At 34.5% G+C, this 19,039-nt stretch overlaps 8 protein-coding genes across 8 annotated transcripts; 1 reads left to right on the forward strand and 7 right to left on the reverse strand.

Moving 5' to 3' along the window:
* Window positions 1–5,000: 5,000 nt before the first annotated feature.
* OCT59_006045 (uncharacterized protein) lies at window positions 5,001–6,994 on the forward strand (the record flags this gene model as incomplete). The annotated part of the gene is made up of 3 exons (XM_066140998.1): window positions 5,001–5,808; window positions 6,037–6,621; window positions 6,693–6,994. 3 exons carry the CDS (start codon window positions 5,001–5,003, stop codon window positions 6,992–6,994), a joined length of 1,695 nt encoding a protein of 564 aa, XP_065997832.1.
* A 1,321-nt stretch (window positions 6,995–8,315) lies between these two features.
* On the reverse strand, window positions 8,316–8,804 carry OCT59_006046 (uncharacterized protein; the record flags this gene model as incomplete). Its single annotated transcript, XM_066140999.1, has 2 exons — window positions 8,316–8,600; window positions 8,679–8,804. 2 exons carry the CDS (start codon window positions 8,802–8,804, stop codon window positions 8,316–8,318), a joined length of 411 nt encoding a protein of 136 aa, XP_065997833.1.
* Window positions 8,805–10,962: 2,158 nt separating this feature from the next.
* On the reverse strand, window positions 10,963–11,310 carry OCT59_006047 (uncharacterized protein; the record flags this gene model as incomplete). Its single annotated transcript, XM_025326609.1, has 1 exon — window positions 10,963–11,310. One exon carries the CDS (start codon window positions 11,308–11,310, stop codon window positions 10,963–10,965), a length of 348 nt encoding a protein of 115 aa, XP_025175346.1.
* Window positions 11,311–11,915: 605 nt separating this feature from the next.
* Window positions 11,916–12,664, reverse strand: OCT59_006048 (uncharacterized protein; the record flags this gene model as incomplete). The annotated part of the gene is made up of 2 exons (XM_066141000.1): window positions 11,916–12,216; window positions 12,345–12,664. 2 exons carry the CDS (start codon window positions 12,662–12,664, stop codon window positions 11,916–11,918), a joined length of 621 nt encoding a protein of 206 aa, XP_065997834.1.
* A 95-nt stretch (window positions 12,665–12,759) lies between these two features.
* Window positions 12,760–13,023, reverse strand: OCT59_006049 (uncharacterized protein; the record flags this gene model as incomplete). The annotated part of the gene is made up of 1 exon (XM_066141001.1): window positions 12,760–13,023. One exon carries the CDS (start codon window positions 13,021–13,023, stop codon window positions 12,760–12,762), a length of 264 nt encoding a protein of 87 aa, XP_065997835.1.
* A 101-nt stretch (window positions 13,024–13,124) lies between these two features.
* On the reverse strand, window positions 13,125–13,760 carry OCT59_006050 (uncharacterized protein; the record flags this gene model as incomplete). The annotated part of the gene is made up of 1 exon (XM_066141002.1): window positions 13,125–13,760. One exon carries the CDS (start codon window positions 13,758–13,760, stop codon window positions 13,125–13,127), a length of 636 nt encoding a protein of 211 aa, XP_065997836.1.
* A 262-nt stretch (window positions 13,761–14,022) lies between these two features.
* OCT59_006051 (uncharacterized protein) lies at window positions 14,023–14,522 on the reverse strand (the record flags this gene model as incomplete). The annotated part of the gene is made up of 2 exons (XM_066141003.1): window positions 14,023–14,083; window positions 14,302–14,522. 2 exons carry the CDS (start codon window positions 14,520–14,522, stop codon window positions 14,023–14,025), a joined length of 282 nt encoding a protein of 93 aa, XP_065997837.1.
* A 2,228-nt stretch (window positions 14,523–16,750) lies between these two features.
* On the reverse strand, window positions 16,751–18,705 carry OCT59_006052 (uncharacterized protein; the record flags this gene model as incomplete). The annotated part of the gene is made up of 3 exons (XM_066141004.1): window positions 16,751–16,770; window positions 16,865–18,036; window positions 18,662–18,705. 3 exons carry the CDS (start codon window positions 18,703–18,705, stop codon window positions 16,751–16,753), a joined length of 1,236 nt encoding a protein of 411 aa, XP_065997838.1.
* Window positions 18,706–19,039: the final 334 nt, after the last annotated feature.

Here is a 19,039-nt window from a genome sequence, read left to right on the forward strand (position 1 = left end):
AATGCTAAGTAATTTAAAGATGGTTACAATAGTTTTTGTTTATAATTAGGAATTTAATATGGTAATATGTATTAAATTATATTTATAATATTAGAATGATATAAATTATATTTACAATAATATAGCTTATATTAATAATTTGACGTTTGAGTGTAGAATGAAATTCGGATTAATTAAGGAAGATTATAACTAATTTTTTCACCCTGGGCGATTAACAATTTTTCACCTAGGGTTCTTTTTTTCTTTAGGTCCTTGCACTCCTTTGCACGGCACTCAAGGTTTGTCTTCTTTCTTTTATTCATTTTTGCTTCTTGCATTCTGTTTCCTACTAACTTTATTTCGTTTTTTAGATCCTTTGGCTCTTTCGATTTTGCAATTAAGATATGACCAGCACTATATGGCCGTTTCTTCTTGTCAGTTATTTTTATTCCATTCTTAATGTTTCGTTCCTTACATTTTGTATTTCATTCTTTTAGGTCTTTCGGTTCTTCTCTGTAACTACTGCGGTATGTTTTTATTTTTTGTTTTTGTTTATTTATTACATGTAATTTCCGTTCCCTACTAACTTTATTTCTTCTTTTATTTTATGGGTTTGATTTTTACTTGGTCCCGTTTTTCTCATTTTCGTCCCTTCTCTATTTTTTTGTTCTCTTTTCATTTCTTTTGCTCTTTTTATTCTTCCCTTCCTTCATTTTTTCCGTTGTTTCTTCGTTCCTTTCATCTTTTCATTTCTTTACACAACCCTTCGTTCCTTTCATTTTTTATTCCCCTTTTCTCCATTTCGTTCCTCTCTCACTCCCCCTTCGTTTCTTTTATTCCCTTTTACTCTCCTTATTTTTTCATTCGCCCTCATTTTTTTGATTAATTGTTTAGAAGTATTTTCGAAAAAACTTTAATATTATGAAAATACTATAAATATTTTTATTAATCAATTATAAATTTTATAATTATTTCTTATTTTATATTACGTCAATCTTAAACTTGTAACCACTTAGGAAAAATATTTGAATAATTAAATGTATTAGAATCTATTCATTTCATTTATTATTTTTCTTTTGGTACTCATTATTTACTTGATTTAACTAAACCATTTGAATTAAAATCTTTATTCAAAAATCTGGTGATTATTTAGAGAATGTCGAATATGGATTTGGTTATAATAATCTATTATTAAATCAACAATTTCTTCAATTAATTATGTATAAATATCAATTTTTTTTTTTTGATTTTTATGAATTTGATTATCAAACTATTTATCCAGCGCTCAATTTAATTGAAAAAATCTTAATCATCTTTCTATTAACGTCGGTCAATCTTCCTGTATGTTATAGTGATTTTTTTTAAAAAAATAATAATTTTGTAAATTTTGTAAATGATATTTTATTTTTTATTTATATTAAAAAAAATTGAAAGAAAAAGAAAAAAAAATTTGGGGGAAGAAAGGATAAAGAGTTTAAAAAAAAGGGAAATTTCCGAAAAAAAGGAATCCGAAAAAAAATAAGTACAAAAAAAATTCTGAAAAAAAAGACAATAATCCGATCAAAGGATGAAAAAAATAATAATACTAAAAAAAAAAGATTGAAAAAAAATAATATAAAAAAATTGGTCTTAAAAGACCGAAACAATGCTAATTTTTCGGGTTGAAAAAAAAAACTAAACTGAAAGAAGAAAAGGGAGAAAAAAAAATCGGACAAAAATTAATAATCAAAAAAAAAATTCCATTAAAGGTAAAATTTTATTAACTGAAATTGGATGGAATGCACACGGTCGGATCAAATAGTTTTTGACCATAAATAGATCAGGCGGAGCTGCGGGATTTCAAGTTACACAATTCAAATTATTTATACGGAGACTAATCTAAACGCCAGACAAATTTTTTAGTTATAGACTAGATAGTCGGATTTTTGATCACATGTGATCAGAATCAAAATTGAGCTTTGTCGATCTTGATTTTGATTGATCGAATTTTTTTTCAAAAATTAATAAATTTTTTCTTGAGTCAGTATTAGTACGTTTAGTAGAAGTTTTTCTGATAATTTGTACTTGGTTAATTTTTCTTTTTTTTAATTTCATTCAAAAGCGAAGCGCGTTTTTAATTTTCTACTTTTCAGTAGTTCGTGAAAAAATCGGTTACTGATCAAGTACACAAGTAGGGCACAAAAGGGGGTTCTGGGGTCAAATTCAAGAAAAGGTTCCCAGATATATTTCCAAAGCCTTCTAGCTATACGAAATCACTATAGAATTTTTAAACTCTTATCCAAATATAGGCTCTTCCCCGCTATCCAAATATTTGGTATCCAATTTGGTATTAAATTACCCCGCCAGATACCAAGAATAAAACAATCATTTATAGCCTTTCTAGCCTGATTTTAAACCCAAATAATATATCAAAAAAAATATGCCATACTGCTTGCCTTTGGGAGTGGCCTAGAATATGGAGGAACGAAGTAACTAAATATTCTAGGCTACGACCCTTACAAGTCTAATATGCATACCAATTTTTTATGATATTCTAGAATTAATTCTAAAGCTGATTCATTGATAAAATCAAAGGGTCACAAAATCTAACCTCTGGGTATCCAAAAATTTTTCGTATGACTTAGTGAAGCTAAGTCATACGAAAAATTGGATAACAGGAAAGTGTTTTAACTATTATTCTACTTTATTCTAGCATATAAGTAATTTCTCGATATGCAGGAAACCATTCTAGACCCATTTTATTAAGAAAAATATAAGGTCCAATAAGTCATACGAAAAAAATTACACCTATAAGTCTCACCTCTAAATCATACGAAAAATTGCTAACTATTCTAAGTACACCGAGCCTTATCCCGAAGTCTGTTCACATATTGGATCACATAGTATCCTTTAACATGCAATGGACACCGCCCAGAAGTTGAGCCAGTTGGCTTGCCACATTCACTGCAAGGGATGCGTGGCTTAGCCTTCCAATGTAAATGACAACCTTCAGGTCGCATGCAGGGGACACCATGGGCCTTGCCAGTATTAAGTAAGTATGGACAGAAATATTCTCCGATCATTTTCACTATATAGGGAAATAATTAATTAAAGAGAAAAATCTGTAAGGGTAATATATAAAAAACTTTATACACAATGAGTACACAAATTCAAATAACCGAAGCCAAGCCTACCTCCCAGCAGGTCGAGCAGGCATTAATAAATGTAGTCAAGGCAGGAATCTATTATAGAAAGCCAAAGGATGGCAAATTCATGCAAAGCTATAAAGAAAGAGTCATGAAATTGCGTCAGGCAGAAGACCCTGATAAATTTATCCTAGAAAATGCAAAAAGATTGTTCCCAACTAAGGATAAGTATCATCAAATCATGGATGACTACAAATCTTGGTATGGAAAAGATCCAAAAATTCTCAATGCTGTTATAGACCTATATAAGTTATATTATAAATTAGCTAAGGATTATTTCAATACAGAAGAACTGGTTAATGAAGAAACTGAAGACTTCTTGTCGTCAATTTGATAAGACCCATTGAGGGGGATACTCAACATCAGGAGGAATGATTTGAAGCTCCTCTCTCACAAAAGACTTTTCCGGGCCATTGCCCTCATCATCTATTAGCCAGTACAAGACCGGCTGATTTTTTTGTATTAAAGATTCGCAGATCTGATAAATCTTAGAAGACCAATTCATATCAGTTGCGCGTCTTCTTCCTCCTTCATATTCACTAGAATCAAGCAGATATATAACAGAATTATCAAAAGATAATCTTTCTTCGTCATACCCCACAGGCCCTTTTCGAGGTTTAGAAGGCTTGGCAAAAACACTTTTCTTTTTTATCGCCTCCGCAGGAGTCATACTAAGCAAGCGGGTTACAGAGTTATTAAGATCTTCTACTATTGAATCAACAACACCTGCTAGGTCTTCTAACTCTATTATATCAGAAGAGGTATCCAATAAGTCATACGCATCAAGAATGCTATAGAATCGTTCTTGAAACGTTCTGTTAGATCTTTCAATAATACCCATAGTTTTCTTAGACTTAGCCTTTTGTATTCTCACGCCATGCTTTCTTAGCAGTTTTTCACATTCACCCTTAAATTCAGACCCCCTATCTGATAAAAATACTTTTGGCCAGATAAGAGGGTTTTCAGGATCATCATAAATTTTTTCTAAGCATTTAGCAATTGTAGACGAAGTTAAAATACCTTGCATATTCTTAATGCTCTTGGCAGGTCCCTTAAGGGTCACACCGATAGGAACAATTGCTTCATATCTTGAAGCCACATCCTTTACATTAAGGTAAAAAAGATAAATCGTTCGTCTAGACTTAACATGGCGTGTATAGAGAACATCTGCCTGATGCATCTCATTGGGTGTAGTAATGGAGCTAAAACTTGCTCGTGGAATATATCTAGGACGGGGTTTATGTAATAGATGTAATAATTGTCTCTCAAGCCAATCCTTAACTTCGTCTAGACTAAAATCATACCCAGCTTTAAGAGAAGCTTCAAGCAATTTTTTAGCATTTCTATGATAGCCGATAGGCTGGTAGTAAATTTTTTGCAAAGTAGTAGATACAAGTTCGTCTCTTCTAGAGGTATTTATGTGGATTATAGGAATCAATGGGAGTTGAGCAGGCATATATCGATTTACTAGACAGCAATTTAGAATTGTGAATAAAGTTGACTAAAGAGGAAACTATTACCATTAGAAATAAGGAGAAGATTCGCAAGCTCACAAATGATCTAGAGCGATGTGAGCTATATATCAAATATCTTGAAAAAAATCTTATCTCACGAGAGAATGAGATAAATAGATTAAAAGCAGAATACTACTCCACCTTATATAATCTCAAAAAATGTCAGGATCATTTAGAGCTAAAGGAGGAGGCATTAGTCACTCAAGATAACCGAATCATTCTGCTAGAAGATACAGTAGAAAAGCTCAAAAGCCAAATTCTCAAGATATCACATTTTCAAAATAACAGTAATAAACCTTCTGAAGAAGAAGAACAAGAAAATATGGCACTGCCAGATATCTTAAGAAATATTGGTACAGCTTTAGATCGGGTTGAAAATTATATTGATGGGGTAGATACAACATTTAATCCAAAAAATACTCTGAATGGAATACGGATCTCATTAACAACTGTTCGTGGTCATATGCAAAGGCATGCTCAAGATGCTATTAACTTACAAGGCCAGCTTAATACTGCTCATAATTTGCTCAATAATGCTAATGGGCAGATAAATAACTTTTTTAATGATATGGCAAATGTTAGAAATGAATGTCTTCGAAGAGCTCAATTATTAACTATAGCATATAATAATGAGGCAAATGAGCATCACCGTTGGTGGCAAATAGCTCAGGAAAGGCAAACTAATGGTCAAAGAATGGCCTTTAGAAAGCAGAATCGGATTAATATATTAGTACAAGAGAAGGCAGTTCTCCAAATATTAGCTAGGAGGCGCAAAGCTGAGGCCGACTTGGCAGAATTCAATCGAGCATGGGTATTTAATAGATACCAAAAATGGAAGGCTAGGGAATTAAATTCACGACAAATTATTTTGAATTTACAAAACAACCCACTCGGAAACATGGCTACTATTCAAGATGTTATGCATACATTATCACCTTTACTTGCACAATTACCCAGTTATGATGGGCAGGAACCACCAGATGTATATTATCAAAGGCTTAGAAATATAAATGAGACGGCACGTCCCTTAGCTGTTGTTGGTTTTAATCCTGGTGTAAGATGTCAAGTTATGATAAATAAGATGACAGGTAGATTTGCACCTGTTCCTGCTAATGATCCATATGCCGGAGGTAATCCAGCTATTGTTACTGAACCTCTCTTCCTAAACTGGTTGCGTGAAAGATATAGAGAAGTTATGGTAGGGACTAACCGAAGTGCTATATTTGCTCTTGTTAATGAAAAGTTTTTAGAGACAGATACTCCAGATAGTTATGAAAAACGAATCAAACCGCTAGTACAAGCAATGCTAGATGCTGATGCCTTACCTTATCTATTTAATCATTTGCCTTCTGATTTAGAAATGAGAGTTAGAATTGCTACCCCTGCTACAGTCAATGCATTTTTTACAGACTTACGCAATATATGGTATGAAAGTGCAGGCAAAAGAATACAAGCTCCTGCATCAACCTCAGTTAGCTTTACTACTCAACCACAAAAAGATGATTTTAAAATTCGGCTAGCAAGGGATTTGGCATATTCAGGAATAATAACAGATGACGCAACATTAGAAAATTTTATCTATGAAGAGCTTCAAAAGAGGTTAGGAGGCAAAACAGCTCATGTTAGAAAGAGTCCCTTTACGCCCAGAAGTGCTTATGCCACAAAGAAGATTGTTAGAAAGATAGTACCAAGCAAAGCGCCTATCGGCAAAGCATCAAGTAAACATGTCCGACATTGCTCAGCATGCGGAAAGGCTGGTCATACAAAGGTTAATTGTCCTAAAGGCAAGCGGACTAAAAAAGTTAATTATGTATACCAAGATGAGGTAGAAGATCCTGAAGCTTCTGAAGAAGAATACATATTGGAAGAGGAAGATGAAGCCGAAGAAGAGGAAATAGAAGAAGTCGAAGATGATGAGGAGGAATATGATGATAATGAATCTCGTAACTGCTATGCTGTAAAAAAAAAGTGGGGCGAAGTGGAGTACTTATGAAAAAGAGTGCCAAGTCAAAAGAAGGAGCAACCAAGAAATCCCCTACTTCCAAATCTCGTGCTAAGACATCAGGCAATATAATCATGGCTACAGACCTAATGTATCAAATAGCCTTAAAATCTTCAATATCATCATTAGTCCCTTATTGTCCTAGAGAGATTCTTATAGAAATTTCGAAAGTTATTAATATGATATTCCCCAAATTAAAAGACCATTGCTTGAATATTGTTATGCCAAATGATACAGTTAAAAGAAGGGAATTAGCATGGGGAACGTTGCAAGTAAATTTGAAGACATCTTATTTCCTCTATTGCAGGCAGTAAATAGTGAGCAGAAGCCTCTTTTACAAGTTCCAGATAATAATGAATCTATCCTGAATGCCCCCAGTCTAAAAGAAGATATAGTTATGGCTGATTCGACTAAAATTAAGGAAATTAATACTACATCCACTAGTCATGTTTTACCAGAGAACATCCGGCTAGAACATGCTATTAAGGCTTATGCATCGGCTCAAAAAAAAAATAGCCAAATATATTGGCCCAAGCCCTTAGAGATAAATTTTTTACAAATAAAGGATGCTGACGACGTTGCAACCATCTCCTGTAAGGTGGGGAGCGTGACTATACCCTATGCAATGATTGATAGTGGATCAGACTCGTCAATAGTCTCAGAAAATGTTGCAAAACATTTGGGTCTAAAAATAGATAAGAAAAAGATTCACAGACTTAATGGGGTCGCGAGTAAGTCCCATTCCCTTGGTACAGTTGATAGTGTTCCTGTAACTATTGAGGATGGAGAAAATAGAGACACCATTCCGGATGAATTCTCTGTCGTCCCTACAGAATATGATGATAGTGGAAAAGAACTATCCCTATTTATTCTTGGAACACAATGGCAGTATCGTGCAGGATGGGAACCCTTAGTGAAGGGGGAATTTAAGGCAAGCCGAAATGGGAAGACTATTACTATCCCCTTATCAGTTCATAAATCCCAGCGTAATGTTTTTACTGTAGGGAAGGATCCAGAACCTATAAAAAAAAACTAGCTGATCGAACTTGTATGTATTGTGGAAAGGAATTTAGATATCCTGCTAATCTTAGGCAACATTTTTTACGAAAAAATCCATGCGCAGTTGAGAAATCCCATGTAAAGCCCATGCAAAATTTGGCAGACCCATGCGCAGTCAAGAATTCTCATATAAAGCCCATGCAAAGTTTATCAAACCCATATTTAGAAAAAAATATGGTACCCATTCGGTTAAGCCTTGCCTAGACACGAGTTCGAAAAGTATATTTTTTTCGGATGTTTAGATCATCTTTAGCGTCATCATGCCATCTAGTCCACAATACTTTGGCTTCTTTTTCATAAAAGATAGTTGGCTCTATAGTATTATCTATACAGTCAGGATTGATAGAACGGATTCCATCGTAATAGGCAATAATTGTTTGGTCTTTAGAATAGATAATATCATCCAATGTCTTGATAGTTTTTTTAACCGAAGAAAGGACATGTTTAAGATCCTTTATTTCATTCTTATATCGGGATAGGGATGCTGATAACCTGCCAATCTCCTTATCTTTTACAGCATTAGCTTTATCCAAAGTGGAGATACAAGATTTGTATTGCCTCTCCAAGTCAGCCGAGCTAGATTTCTGTTGCTCTTCTAGCTGATGTTTGAATAAAATATATTTGCTGTTTCATATCTACCATACAATTATTATATTCACTCTCCAGACGAGACTTAAGAGCATCATATTCATCTTTTAGACGTTTGCGTTCCTCAGCAACCTGAGCATCAATAGTTTTCTTAATATTATTTTCCCGTTGCTGTACACAAAGCTCACGTTCCTCTAACTGTTTCTCAAATCCATCCAGCCGGGATAATGTACTAGAACCATCGGAAGAGGTATTTGCTTCAATCTTAATCTTCTGGCGATTTTTTTTATTAAAGTATCTATTAACCTCCCTAGTAAGCAACTCCTCAATGTCCGGATGGATACCCCTAACCTGCTCCTCAGATAATGGTCTATTTTTGCGGTTTGTAAGGCGTAACCATACATCCTTTTTCATGGATGGGGGTAACTGATCAAGCAAATTCTTATAGTGTTCGTTGAAATTTGGTTGGCTGGACATATATTCGATTATAGGTAAGTGATATAGTCTTGGAAAATTCCTGGAAAAAAATATTCCTGGAAGTTCGGAAATTCCATATTTTCCTAGAAGTTTGTGTATTCCATATATTTCCAGCAAAACTTTCCGCCTATAAATTAGCCAAAAAAATTGCCGAAGTCTAGAATCCAGGAAAAATGCCGGGAAAATTAGTTGTTTGAAAATATCAAACCACTATAATATTTCTGAATCATGGGATGATCGGCTAATTATATTCCGGGAAAAATAGAGACACTGGTGCAGTAACCTGGCACAGTACAAAGGAATCCTGGACATGCATGTCCGCTAATTATGCAGTGTCAGTATCGATCAAATATTTTTGGACATGCATGTCCGCTAATTAGGTGGTGATCTGTGACATTAATGTCACACTACTTCCAATGAGATTTGGACATGTTTTGGAACCGTGACATGGCTTATACCTGACTTTTATTAGTTAATTTACGTTAATCATGCTTTACAATACTACATATAAAAAAAGTGCTAAACTTTGAGAAGCGGACATCGTATCCTGATCTCGGAATTCAGGTATCAGGTGATAAGCGTGAATACTCTTCACATTTCCAGCCAATAGAAAGCCGGCAAGAATTTTACCGATACTGTACTGAGCGAGCATTTACCAAGAAAAATTTTTTATTAATACATACTAAAAATAAATACAAAGTTCGGGACTATGCCCGCAATACATGATGTCTATACTATTGTACATGATTATTTTTTCGAACGATACCCCTCTATCCTAACCCTCTTCCTTTCTGGTTCTTCTTCCGCACATGCCCCTATCCTTTAATAATCCTACTACTACGCCCAACACCTTTTTCACGCCGTTACGTAATGTTTGATATTCTGCAGACTCTTTATCCAAAGCATCTTCGGAAAATTCGATGCTAAATGGTAATTTACTGCCTTGTGAAATTTTCCCCGGAGTGTAGAGCAAGAAGTGCCAGTCCCGAGCTGTAGTAACAACGCCATACAAATAATCGAAATCATCATCGTCTACCCGCTTCCGTTTTCTCGTATTCGTTTGACATGAGCTCTCTAACTGTTTGATATTCTGAGCGAAGCCTTCGATCACATTCCGCTGTGGCTTATCCTCCGTTATGCAAATAAGGTTCTCGACATCCTGAAATGAAGTATGGTGTTAGTATGATACCCGAGACGGCATAAAGAGTTCTGACTAAAGTTCACTCTTCACCCGCCCAGTGCTTTCTTCACCTATTATTTCGTATTCAGGCCTCATACTTAATTCTTTCCCTGTGACATCCCTGGTTATATTTATTGCGGAATGAAGAATGGCCACAACGTACTCATTGCGCATGGCTTCCAAGCTATCCACAACCAAAGTTCCGTAATTTTTCAGCCTGACTAATATTTCCGCCATACATTGCTTGAAGTGCTCGTTAGTATCCTCTATCTCATACGACTGCAGTGAAAAAAAGCGGGATAGTGTCTGTACCGTTGCCATCAATACCGTATTTCGTTAACACCTCACTCAAACTCTTGTATGAGGAGAACGCACGCTTCGGCTTTTCTTTGAGGGTCTGGACCTCTTTTGCGAGAAGCGTTGCTGGACCACCTTTAAATCCATAACGCTCAAAGTCTTCTCTAGTCAAGTCGAGAAAGGAGAGACCGTTAATTTCTTCTTCACGAAGAATGTCGAAGTGCTTTTTCTCGAGCTTGAGGTTCTGCTCTTTCAAAAAATCGATAAGGGTTTCTGTATCCCAGTTCTCAACCAAGTAAGAGTCATGTTCAGCTGTTGAGGTAGACATAGTGTTACGTTTTTATAGGGATATTATCTCGGATAAAAAATAGTGTTACGTTCGGAAGAAAAATAGAGTTTTATTTCTAGTGGGAACGCAGGTGTTAATATAGGTTTTTATGTAGCACAGGCATTGCATCATCGCACGTGACCCTTTCTCAATATACGTTCGATAAAATAATACTTTATTTATGAAATAAAATAATACTTTATTTATGAAATAAAATAGTTGCCGGAAGGGTCTCAGAGGGACCAAGTCGGCCTACAATACATAAAAATGCGACTATACTTCGTGGCTAAGGCCTATCGCTACATGATAATGAAATATAGATAAAAAAAAATTCTAACTACTAGGAGGAGTATTTAAATACGTACAATAATATGAATTTTATTGTTAGGAGGTTGCTGGGGAAAATGACTAGAAATTAATTGATATGGGAACATTTCTTCTCCTCCTTCGCCATGCCCATTATTATATTGACTAATTTGATCGACAATAGTTATAACTACTCCGGAATCGATCTTGCGAAGAATAAAGTTGGTAGGAAGAATATTTTCAAATAATGATGGCCACCTTTCCTTAATCATAGGCCTTAACAGATCGACCGTCTCGTTGCTAGAGATCTTAAGCGTAGTAATACTTTGCCTTGTTACGCTTTCGGGCGAGGCATCGGGGATAACAAGACAATTAAGAGTTAAAGTATTGGCCATTGTCTGATTCCTATTTCCAAGGACTCATGGTTAGAAAAACTCGCTCCCATACATACATAACTTCTAGCATATACATACCTTATTTTGCGTTAGCTACGCTAGTGAAACTATTTTCTCTGGGAAAGTTTTTTGAGGAAAGTTGGCTGAACTTCCACATACCTCTACATGCTTTATATCTTGCTGGAAAAAGAGCGCCAAGCCGAAGTTAAGGAGATAAGAATAGTGATTAGCATTGTCGTATGATGCCAAGAGCTCTATGAAAGCACATGTAAACGGAATTCTCTTACCTTTTCACATGTAGATCTACCGGAGAGACATAGTTGGTCTTACGCCTGGCGATCTCGAAAATTGCGAAGTCCTCAGCCTTTCATAACATATGCTTTTGTCGTCACTATTTACTTATAGGGAAGGTTCTGTGTTGCAACTAAACCTCCTTTCACATTTTTCTCATGTTGGTTTGGGAAAAAATAAAGAACAAAGGTTAATATGTTTTTCTTTTTAGAATATATGAAGATTATTATGTCGCACAGACCTGTCTGGTGATCCACATATTTTCGTCGTACCAATTGGCCGAAGGTGGCTCAGCAATTCTTCCGAGCTGATGATCATTTCTCCGGACTAGCATTAATCGAACTGCCTGGGAAATTAGGATCGGAAATATCAAACATTTTACTCACATCGCTTCTAAACAATTTTACCATGTTTTCTAGAGCCTCTAAATTTTTCTCAAATACTTTGGTTAGCTCCTCCTGATCGCTAGGTAAATTATTGGATGAGGAAGCATAGCTGGCCCCTTTAGGACTGCTTCGAGTCTCTGACTCCTCTTTTTTACTTGATCCCTCTGGGACCCTTTCGGCTTGGCGCTTGCTTTCCATTACTTGAACCTTTGGTACTGCGAAAGTTAGTCTAATTATTGAGAAAAAAAAAATGCACAATATTTAGTTGATTATGCTCCGGACTAGTTTGATCGTACTGCTCGGGCTGGATTCCTTCTAGGTTTCGCCTTCTTATTGCCGGATTTTTTCTTCACACACTTTACTTTGCAAATATTCTTTTCTGAGCTGGTAGGCGCTTCGCATAGCGTATATTTATAATCTGAATCGGATGAATCTGAATCGGATGAAATCTCTTTACCTGGCTCTACACCAGTTTTCTCTTCTACATAATTTTCTATACATTCTACAGTTGTTTCTAGCTTTTTAATTTGCACAAATAAAGCACCTACGTTATTTTTTAGCCAGTCTGTTAAAACCAGTAGCTTGGCACCTTCTTCATCTTCTAAATATGTTTCGCTAGGCATCCTATTGTTTGATAAATGCTTGGTCCTGGAGGTATCATTTCGTCTGACTACCATCTTTTCTACAACTGAATATTTTTTGCCCCAGAAAAAAAAAATAAAAGCTGAATTTATCAATCTGCAGGAGAGAGCCTATCTGAAAAAATAACTGATTAATTATCACTGGATTGTATTTCTTTTCCCGAATGAATATGAGAAATAGAGTTGTACATTTCGTCTATATCACTTCTTAACATTTTTTCGAAATCTTCGGGTGCCATAGCATTATATAGATAATAGATTTCTCGGGCAATTGTTTTAAGATTTTGATGTATTTTAGTTACATCACGTTCCAGTGCTATAATAGACTCTTTGATATTCACAATAGTGTATATCTTTTCTTTTTCCGAATCTGTGTAATATTTTTTAGAAGGCATTTTATATATCTGAAAAAAAAATAAACTGAATATTTATCATATCAGAAAAAAAAAATATAATAATTATGTAAGTGCTATGCGGAAGTCATCACTAGTCTAGCTTATTGCTGGGAGCTGGCTATGTGAGACGTACTTTCATTTTGATATTTCTCTGGGAGCTTGGCCCTCATAGCTCTTTTTTCGGCCTCGTCATGGGAGATACTATCTTTGACCATATTCTTATATGCTTGGATTCGCCAATGTCTATATGGTAAAGTGGTAATCCCATCAGATAAGATCCAGCGCTTAGTATCTATGGGGCAGAGTGCCTTTTTCTCCGATTCGACCAGAGATAATATGTGGTCCTTTGATCGGAAACCAACATTCTTGGCATGAAATACTTCCTTACCAAAGAGACAGTCTCGATAGACTAGAGTCATGGGGTCTGCATCGGCTCGCATAGCTTCTTGCTCCGATAGTGAAGACTTATCTATTGGATCATCTAAAAGGGACCCTTCTAAGCTTGGCATATATGTGTCTATTGCCATTTCTTCCATACCATTCTTACTAACCCCCTTATGTTTAGACCTTGTAGATTTATCGGCTAAGACATAATGGTAAGACTTGGCTCGAATGTGAAAAGATTCTGTAATCACACTGTCAGGGGTCTCATCCTTGAAAAGCCCAATAGTTTTGGAATCATTGAGATCGAATAGATCTGGGTGTTCGGCCATATCTTTATAAACATCTTTAGTCATAATTAGAATTATAAAGGAATCTGTGTCCATATAGCCAAGTTGGGCATTATCACCATATCTCTCCTTTACATACCCATACCAGAATCGATACATATGGAGCTTGCTAAGACCCAAGACTGATGCCCCAACTATGATGGGCTTATTGAGGGTCACACTAGCCTTTCCCATATGGGCTCCTATCAGTGTGTCTCCAAGCTGTCTGCCATACTTAAAATTTGGTTTGTTAACCTTATTCAAGAATGCCTTTTCATCCCGCTCATTATTACACTTCATGAGCTTGACATCCTGGTATTTGCGAACATTCTCCATAGTCTTGCCATATACTGAGTTATTCATGAGCTTGAAGAAGTCTTTTTCAAAGGCATTCCTAGCTCCTTGTCGTTTCTCAGTATTAAATGCAATATATGGGGCAAGCCAGTTAGTCTGGTCAAAGGAAAGGATTTCTGTAACTTCGTCTACAACCATTCCTAACTTCACATAGTATTGGAGCTCTAGGTAATGGATGACATAATCCTTTCTCGGACCAAGATGAGGGACTAACTTTTCTGTTTTAGAGAAGCGTCCACCATCTAAGTTATTTACAAGCTCCTCATTATATGGGCTAAGCCAATCCTTTCCTACTGCTACATTCTCTACGGCTGGGGGTAAGTCTCTCAAATAATCATGGGTTTTGAGAGGGAAATGAGACTTAATGTTTAAGAAATATCCACGTCGGACATTTGGCTTAGCTTTAAGAACCATTTCAAGATATGCCTTTTGCATAGCCGGATTCTTGAGTAAATACTCCCGGCTAGCCTCCCATCCCTATGAAAAAAGTCTGTGTGATTTTTGTTGAAAAATCATTCAATTAAATTCACTACAATTTCTGTATATTTGACCATACAATAATTGTGCTAAAAATTGCAATAAATCACACAATTATTGCATGGTAATTCATTCAATAATTATCCTATTTTTGACCTGAATTTATACAATTATTGTGTGATTTTTGAGCCAAATTTTAGGCCATATTTTAGGAATTATAGGTTAAATTTTACAGTAATAACAGGCAATTTATAAAGTAAAATTATGAATTTTTATTGACTTAAAATATAAAAAATATACACAATATTTCATAAATAAAATACTAAATTTGATATAATCATAAATATAAAAATTTGTAAGAAAATAAAATAAAATAAAGTATGTTAGCTTAGTAACATGAAAGTAAATTAGTAGTATCAAAGAAGAAAGTAAATTATTAGTGTAAGTAAATTATTAGTATTAAATAAAAAAGTATGAAGTTAGTGAAGAAAGCAAATTAGTAGTGTTAAAAAGTAAATTATTAGTGTTGGTAATAAAAAAGTATGAAGTTAGTGAAGAAAGCAAATTAGTAATGTTAAAAAGTAAATTATTAGTGTTAGTAATAAAAAAAAAGTATGAAGTTAGTGAAGAAAGCAAGTTAGTAACATTAAAATGTAAAAAGTTAGGAAAATAAAAAGATAAAGAACACAAGTTTTCTTACCTGATATTTTAAAAGAAAGCTGAAGAAAAGTTAAAAGGTTAAAAAAACATAAACAAAAACATTTCGCGTCATCATATTTATTTTGACGGTCAGATCACGTGATCAACATATAATTTTAAGAGTTGATTTTTACCGCTTAATTCTGGCCAAATTATAATTCCAGTCAGAACTAATTGTGTAACTTAATAAAAAGTTTTGACTTTTTTTTAGTTACAAGGTGATATAAAAATTTCACCAATGGGTCCGGAAGATGCCCGTTTATAAGCAAATATGCAGTTGAATTTTGTGTAACCTTACTGCATAAATCACTTTACTTAGAAAAATCTATTTGTAATGGTTAAAAGTGGTCTATTTGACCCTAAAAGTGGTCAAATGTAACCATACAGGTAAGATGGAAAGTAGTATAGTAGGATTACCCAAAAATTGCTTTCCGTATCCTAAATTTAAGTCTATTTTCAAGTTGTACAATAATCACAATTTTTATTGTACAAAAATTGAATGTTTTCTGTATCCTAAATTTAAGTTGTATAAAGATCACACAAAAATTGAACATTTTCTATATCCTAAATTTAAGTTGTACAAAAATTGCATACTTTTAATATGCTTTGAAAAACTTCATAGCTATTTTTATCCAAAAATCTGCAATAATTGTACAATTTCCACACAGACTTGAACAAATATTGTACAAAAATTGGATGATTTTTTTTCATAGGGCATTGATAATTTCCTATGGGTAAGAACTGACTCATTGCCCAGCCATAGAGATTATTTGCGTCTACATATGAGATCCATGATGTGGGTTTAGATGGGTTGTATGCCTGACCCATCTTAGGATTATTAGCTTTGAAATATCGCTTACAAGCCTTAGATATACCACCTCTCTTAGCCTTTTCAACGAAGTCATGCATAGACATATCTGTAAATAACTCGATCTTAACACCAGTCTTCTTGAGCATAGCATCCCAGGATAAGGATGGTGCAGAGACATAGTGGCTGGGATCAAGCTCATAATATTTTATGCATGTCTTTCTGAATTGTGTCCAGACATCGGCAAGAGAGAGTACATCAATCTTAAGATAGAGATCATGATACTCACCTAGATTTTTACATCCGAATGTCTTCCATACTTTCTGGGCATGGTGGTAGTCCTCCTGCGAGATCTTCCCCTTTAGGGTAGAATGGAATTCATGAATAGGGGGAAGTTCTTTTTCCAAGAATCTAACCAGAGAATCGATATAGTTATAGGGATACATCCCCTTGCGAGTAGCTAGAGAAATTTGGCCAGGAGTAAAGTCTTTAAAGTGCTGGCTGGTGATTGGATGGTCATCGCCTAAGTTTTTTGTAAGATTGGCCAAGCTATTGTTCATGAACTGCATGCTATCGATATATTTGAGCTGACCTACTTTCATAGACTTATATTGCTCAAAGGTTTCAGCTATAACCTTAATCTGATGTGCATTAACTGAGCGTCCAACAGATTCACATACTAAGTGAGAGTCATAGCCCCTGAAGTTATGAAAGACTACTGGAATTGGGGTCTTCCATGGCTCGATCTGGAGTTTGAGATTACAATCTCTATGGGCAGACCCTCGAAACTTACCTGTAATGTGGCAGTGGTCCCAAACCTTATCAGCCTTAGCTTTTATGCTGGTAATTGTCTTGGTCGCTTTTTCAATGGTTGTTTGAATACCATTATATTCTGCATTAAGATAAGTCTTAAATGACTTTTTATCGAATTTTTCTAGCTTCTCATTAAGACTAATTATTTTGCTTTCTAAGCATTCTATTTCATCTGTATCTATAGCGAACTTACCTTTACAGATCCAACAGGTATCAGCCTCAGCGAATTTCTTCTTGTCTTCTTCAGTCTCAATTCGATCTACTTTGATAGCTAAGACTTCATTGATGCTAACTAGCTCCTGATCAATCCTTCGGACGAATTCTTGGGTGGCATTTTCACCTCGATATAGGAAAGGTCCCCACACATCTCCAGTATCGATCCAGTGGACTAGATAGCAGAAACTATTAGCCTTCTGCTCAGAGATCTTGCGCATTTGTCCACCATAAGATTTGAATGGTTTCATTATCCCTCCTGAACAATCCCATCTAACATTGGCAGCCTCGAAGTCAGCTATAATCACACATGGAGAATTGATCATCCGACTATAGTTCTTGAACTGTTCGAAATCATTGACCCCTTTCACTGGCAGTTTAACACTTTGACAAGCTTCGCCTAATCCTAAGCAATATTCTTGATGACTATCTCGAGATTTTTTGGATGGAAAACTAATTGTACAACGTCTGCAAAGATGCCTCTTTTCTTTATGTGCAGTATCTCTATATATTAATCCATCAATATTTTTGATCCATAGGAAGTGATTCTTTTGCCCATACTTGTTTGTATCCTCTGATTTGACAATATTTGTAAGGGCTAAGAGATCGATTTCATGTGGTCTTTTGAAATTCTTACTAGCAATTTCTGCTTTTGGAGTAGCTGTTTCTTCATTCCATCCCCAGACATTGATGGAGATATCTGGATTCATCTCCTCAATCTTACCGAATATGTGTGGACAGATTGGGGTAGGCATGGGAATTCCATCGAGCTTAACAACATCTAAGTATTTTTTAAGGCTTTTTGCCCTAAATATGCGTCTACCAAGATGGTCTGTAATTCCATCCTGATCAGCGAAATAGCATCCAAGTGCACCTTGGAGACATTTTTCAGATAATGCATTTGTTTCTGGATCAACAAGACCTTCTTTGCAGAAACCTCTGGTTTTCACAAAATATGTCAGACATAATCACTACATATTACTAACAGATGGTATATATATGTTCTATATATTTTAATATACGCAATATGTTTGTAATATTAATAAAATAATGTTATAATATTTTTAATATATGTTGAAATTTAAACTTAAACTAATATAGTGTAGTAAATATTTTTGTAATATGAATAAAATAATTTTACAATATTTTCAAAGTATGTTAAAACATGTACTTAAACAAATGATATAATGAATATTTTGAATATGTTGTTAATATATTTCAAATATGCTGTTGATATATGAATAACATATTTTGAATACTGTTGTTGATATACAAACAATATATTTTGAATATGTTGTTGATATATGAATAATATATTTTGAATATGTTGTTGTTATATGAATAACTGCTTCTAGCATGTGACTGTCATGTGACTATAAGGTTGATCGCTAGTGCATTTTTTTCGTCTTAGTTACCAAATCACTACTTTATATTGGCTATATGAAGGCAATATGAAACCTTAATTTTTTTAATTTTAAATAATATGATTTTTTTTAAAAAAAAATAAAAATAAAAATTTATAATTTTATCCTTTTAACGAAAATACAAATTGTGTTCAATTTACCTAATGCTAAAAAATAAATCTTGATTAGCTTTGCCATTTATCATAACACTAATTTATTAAAATGCATTATAATAATATAATAAGGACACTCGTTATTGTTAATTTATTGATATATAGCAAAAATGTATTTAATTTAAATAGTAAATAAATTGTGTAATCAAACATAAGATATCAATATTGATATATAGTATATATTTAAAAATCATAAACTTCGTAGCCACGCTCAATTAAGGCAATGTATTACTAGACCTACACTAAAGATGACTTTAGCAAGGCTTTCTTTGTGAATTAAAAGAAATTTCATACACTTTGCCAGCTGGTGGGATAGCTTATGACCTCTAACAAGTCTGTTTATACTTTATACTAATAAATCCAGAA

Source organism: Rhizophagus irregularis, chromosome 14, assembly GCF_026210795.1.
Source record: "Rhizophagus irregularis chromosome 14, complete sequence".
NCBI classification, from domain to species: domain Eukaryota; kingdom Fungi; phylum Glomeromycota; class Glomeromycetes; order Glomerales; family Glomeraceae; genus Rhizophagus; species Rhizophagus irregularis.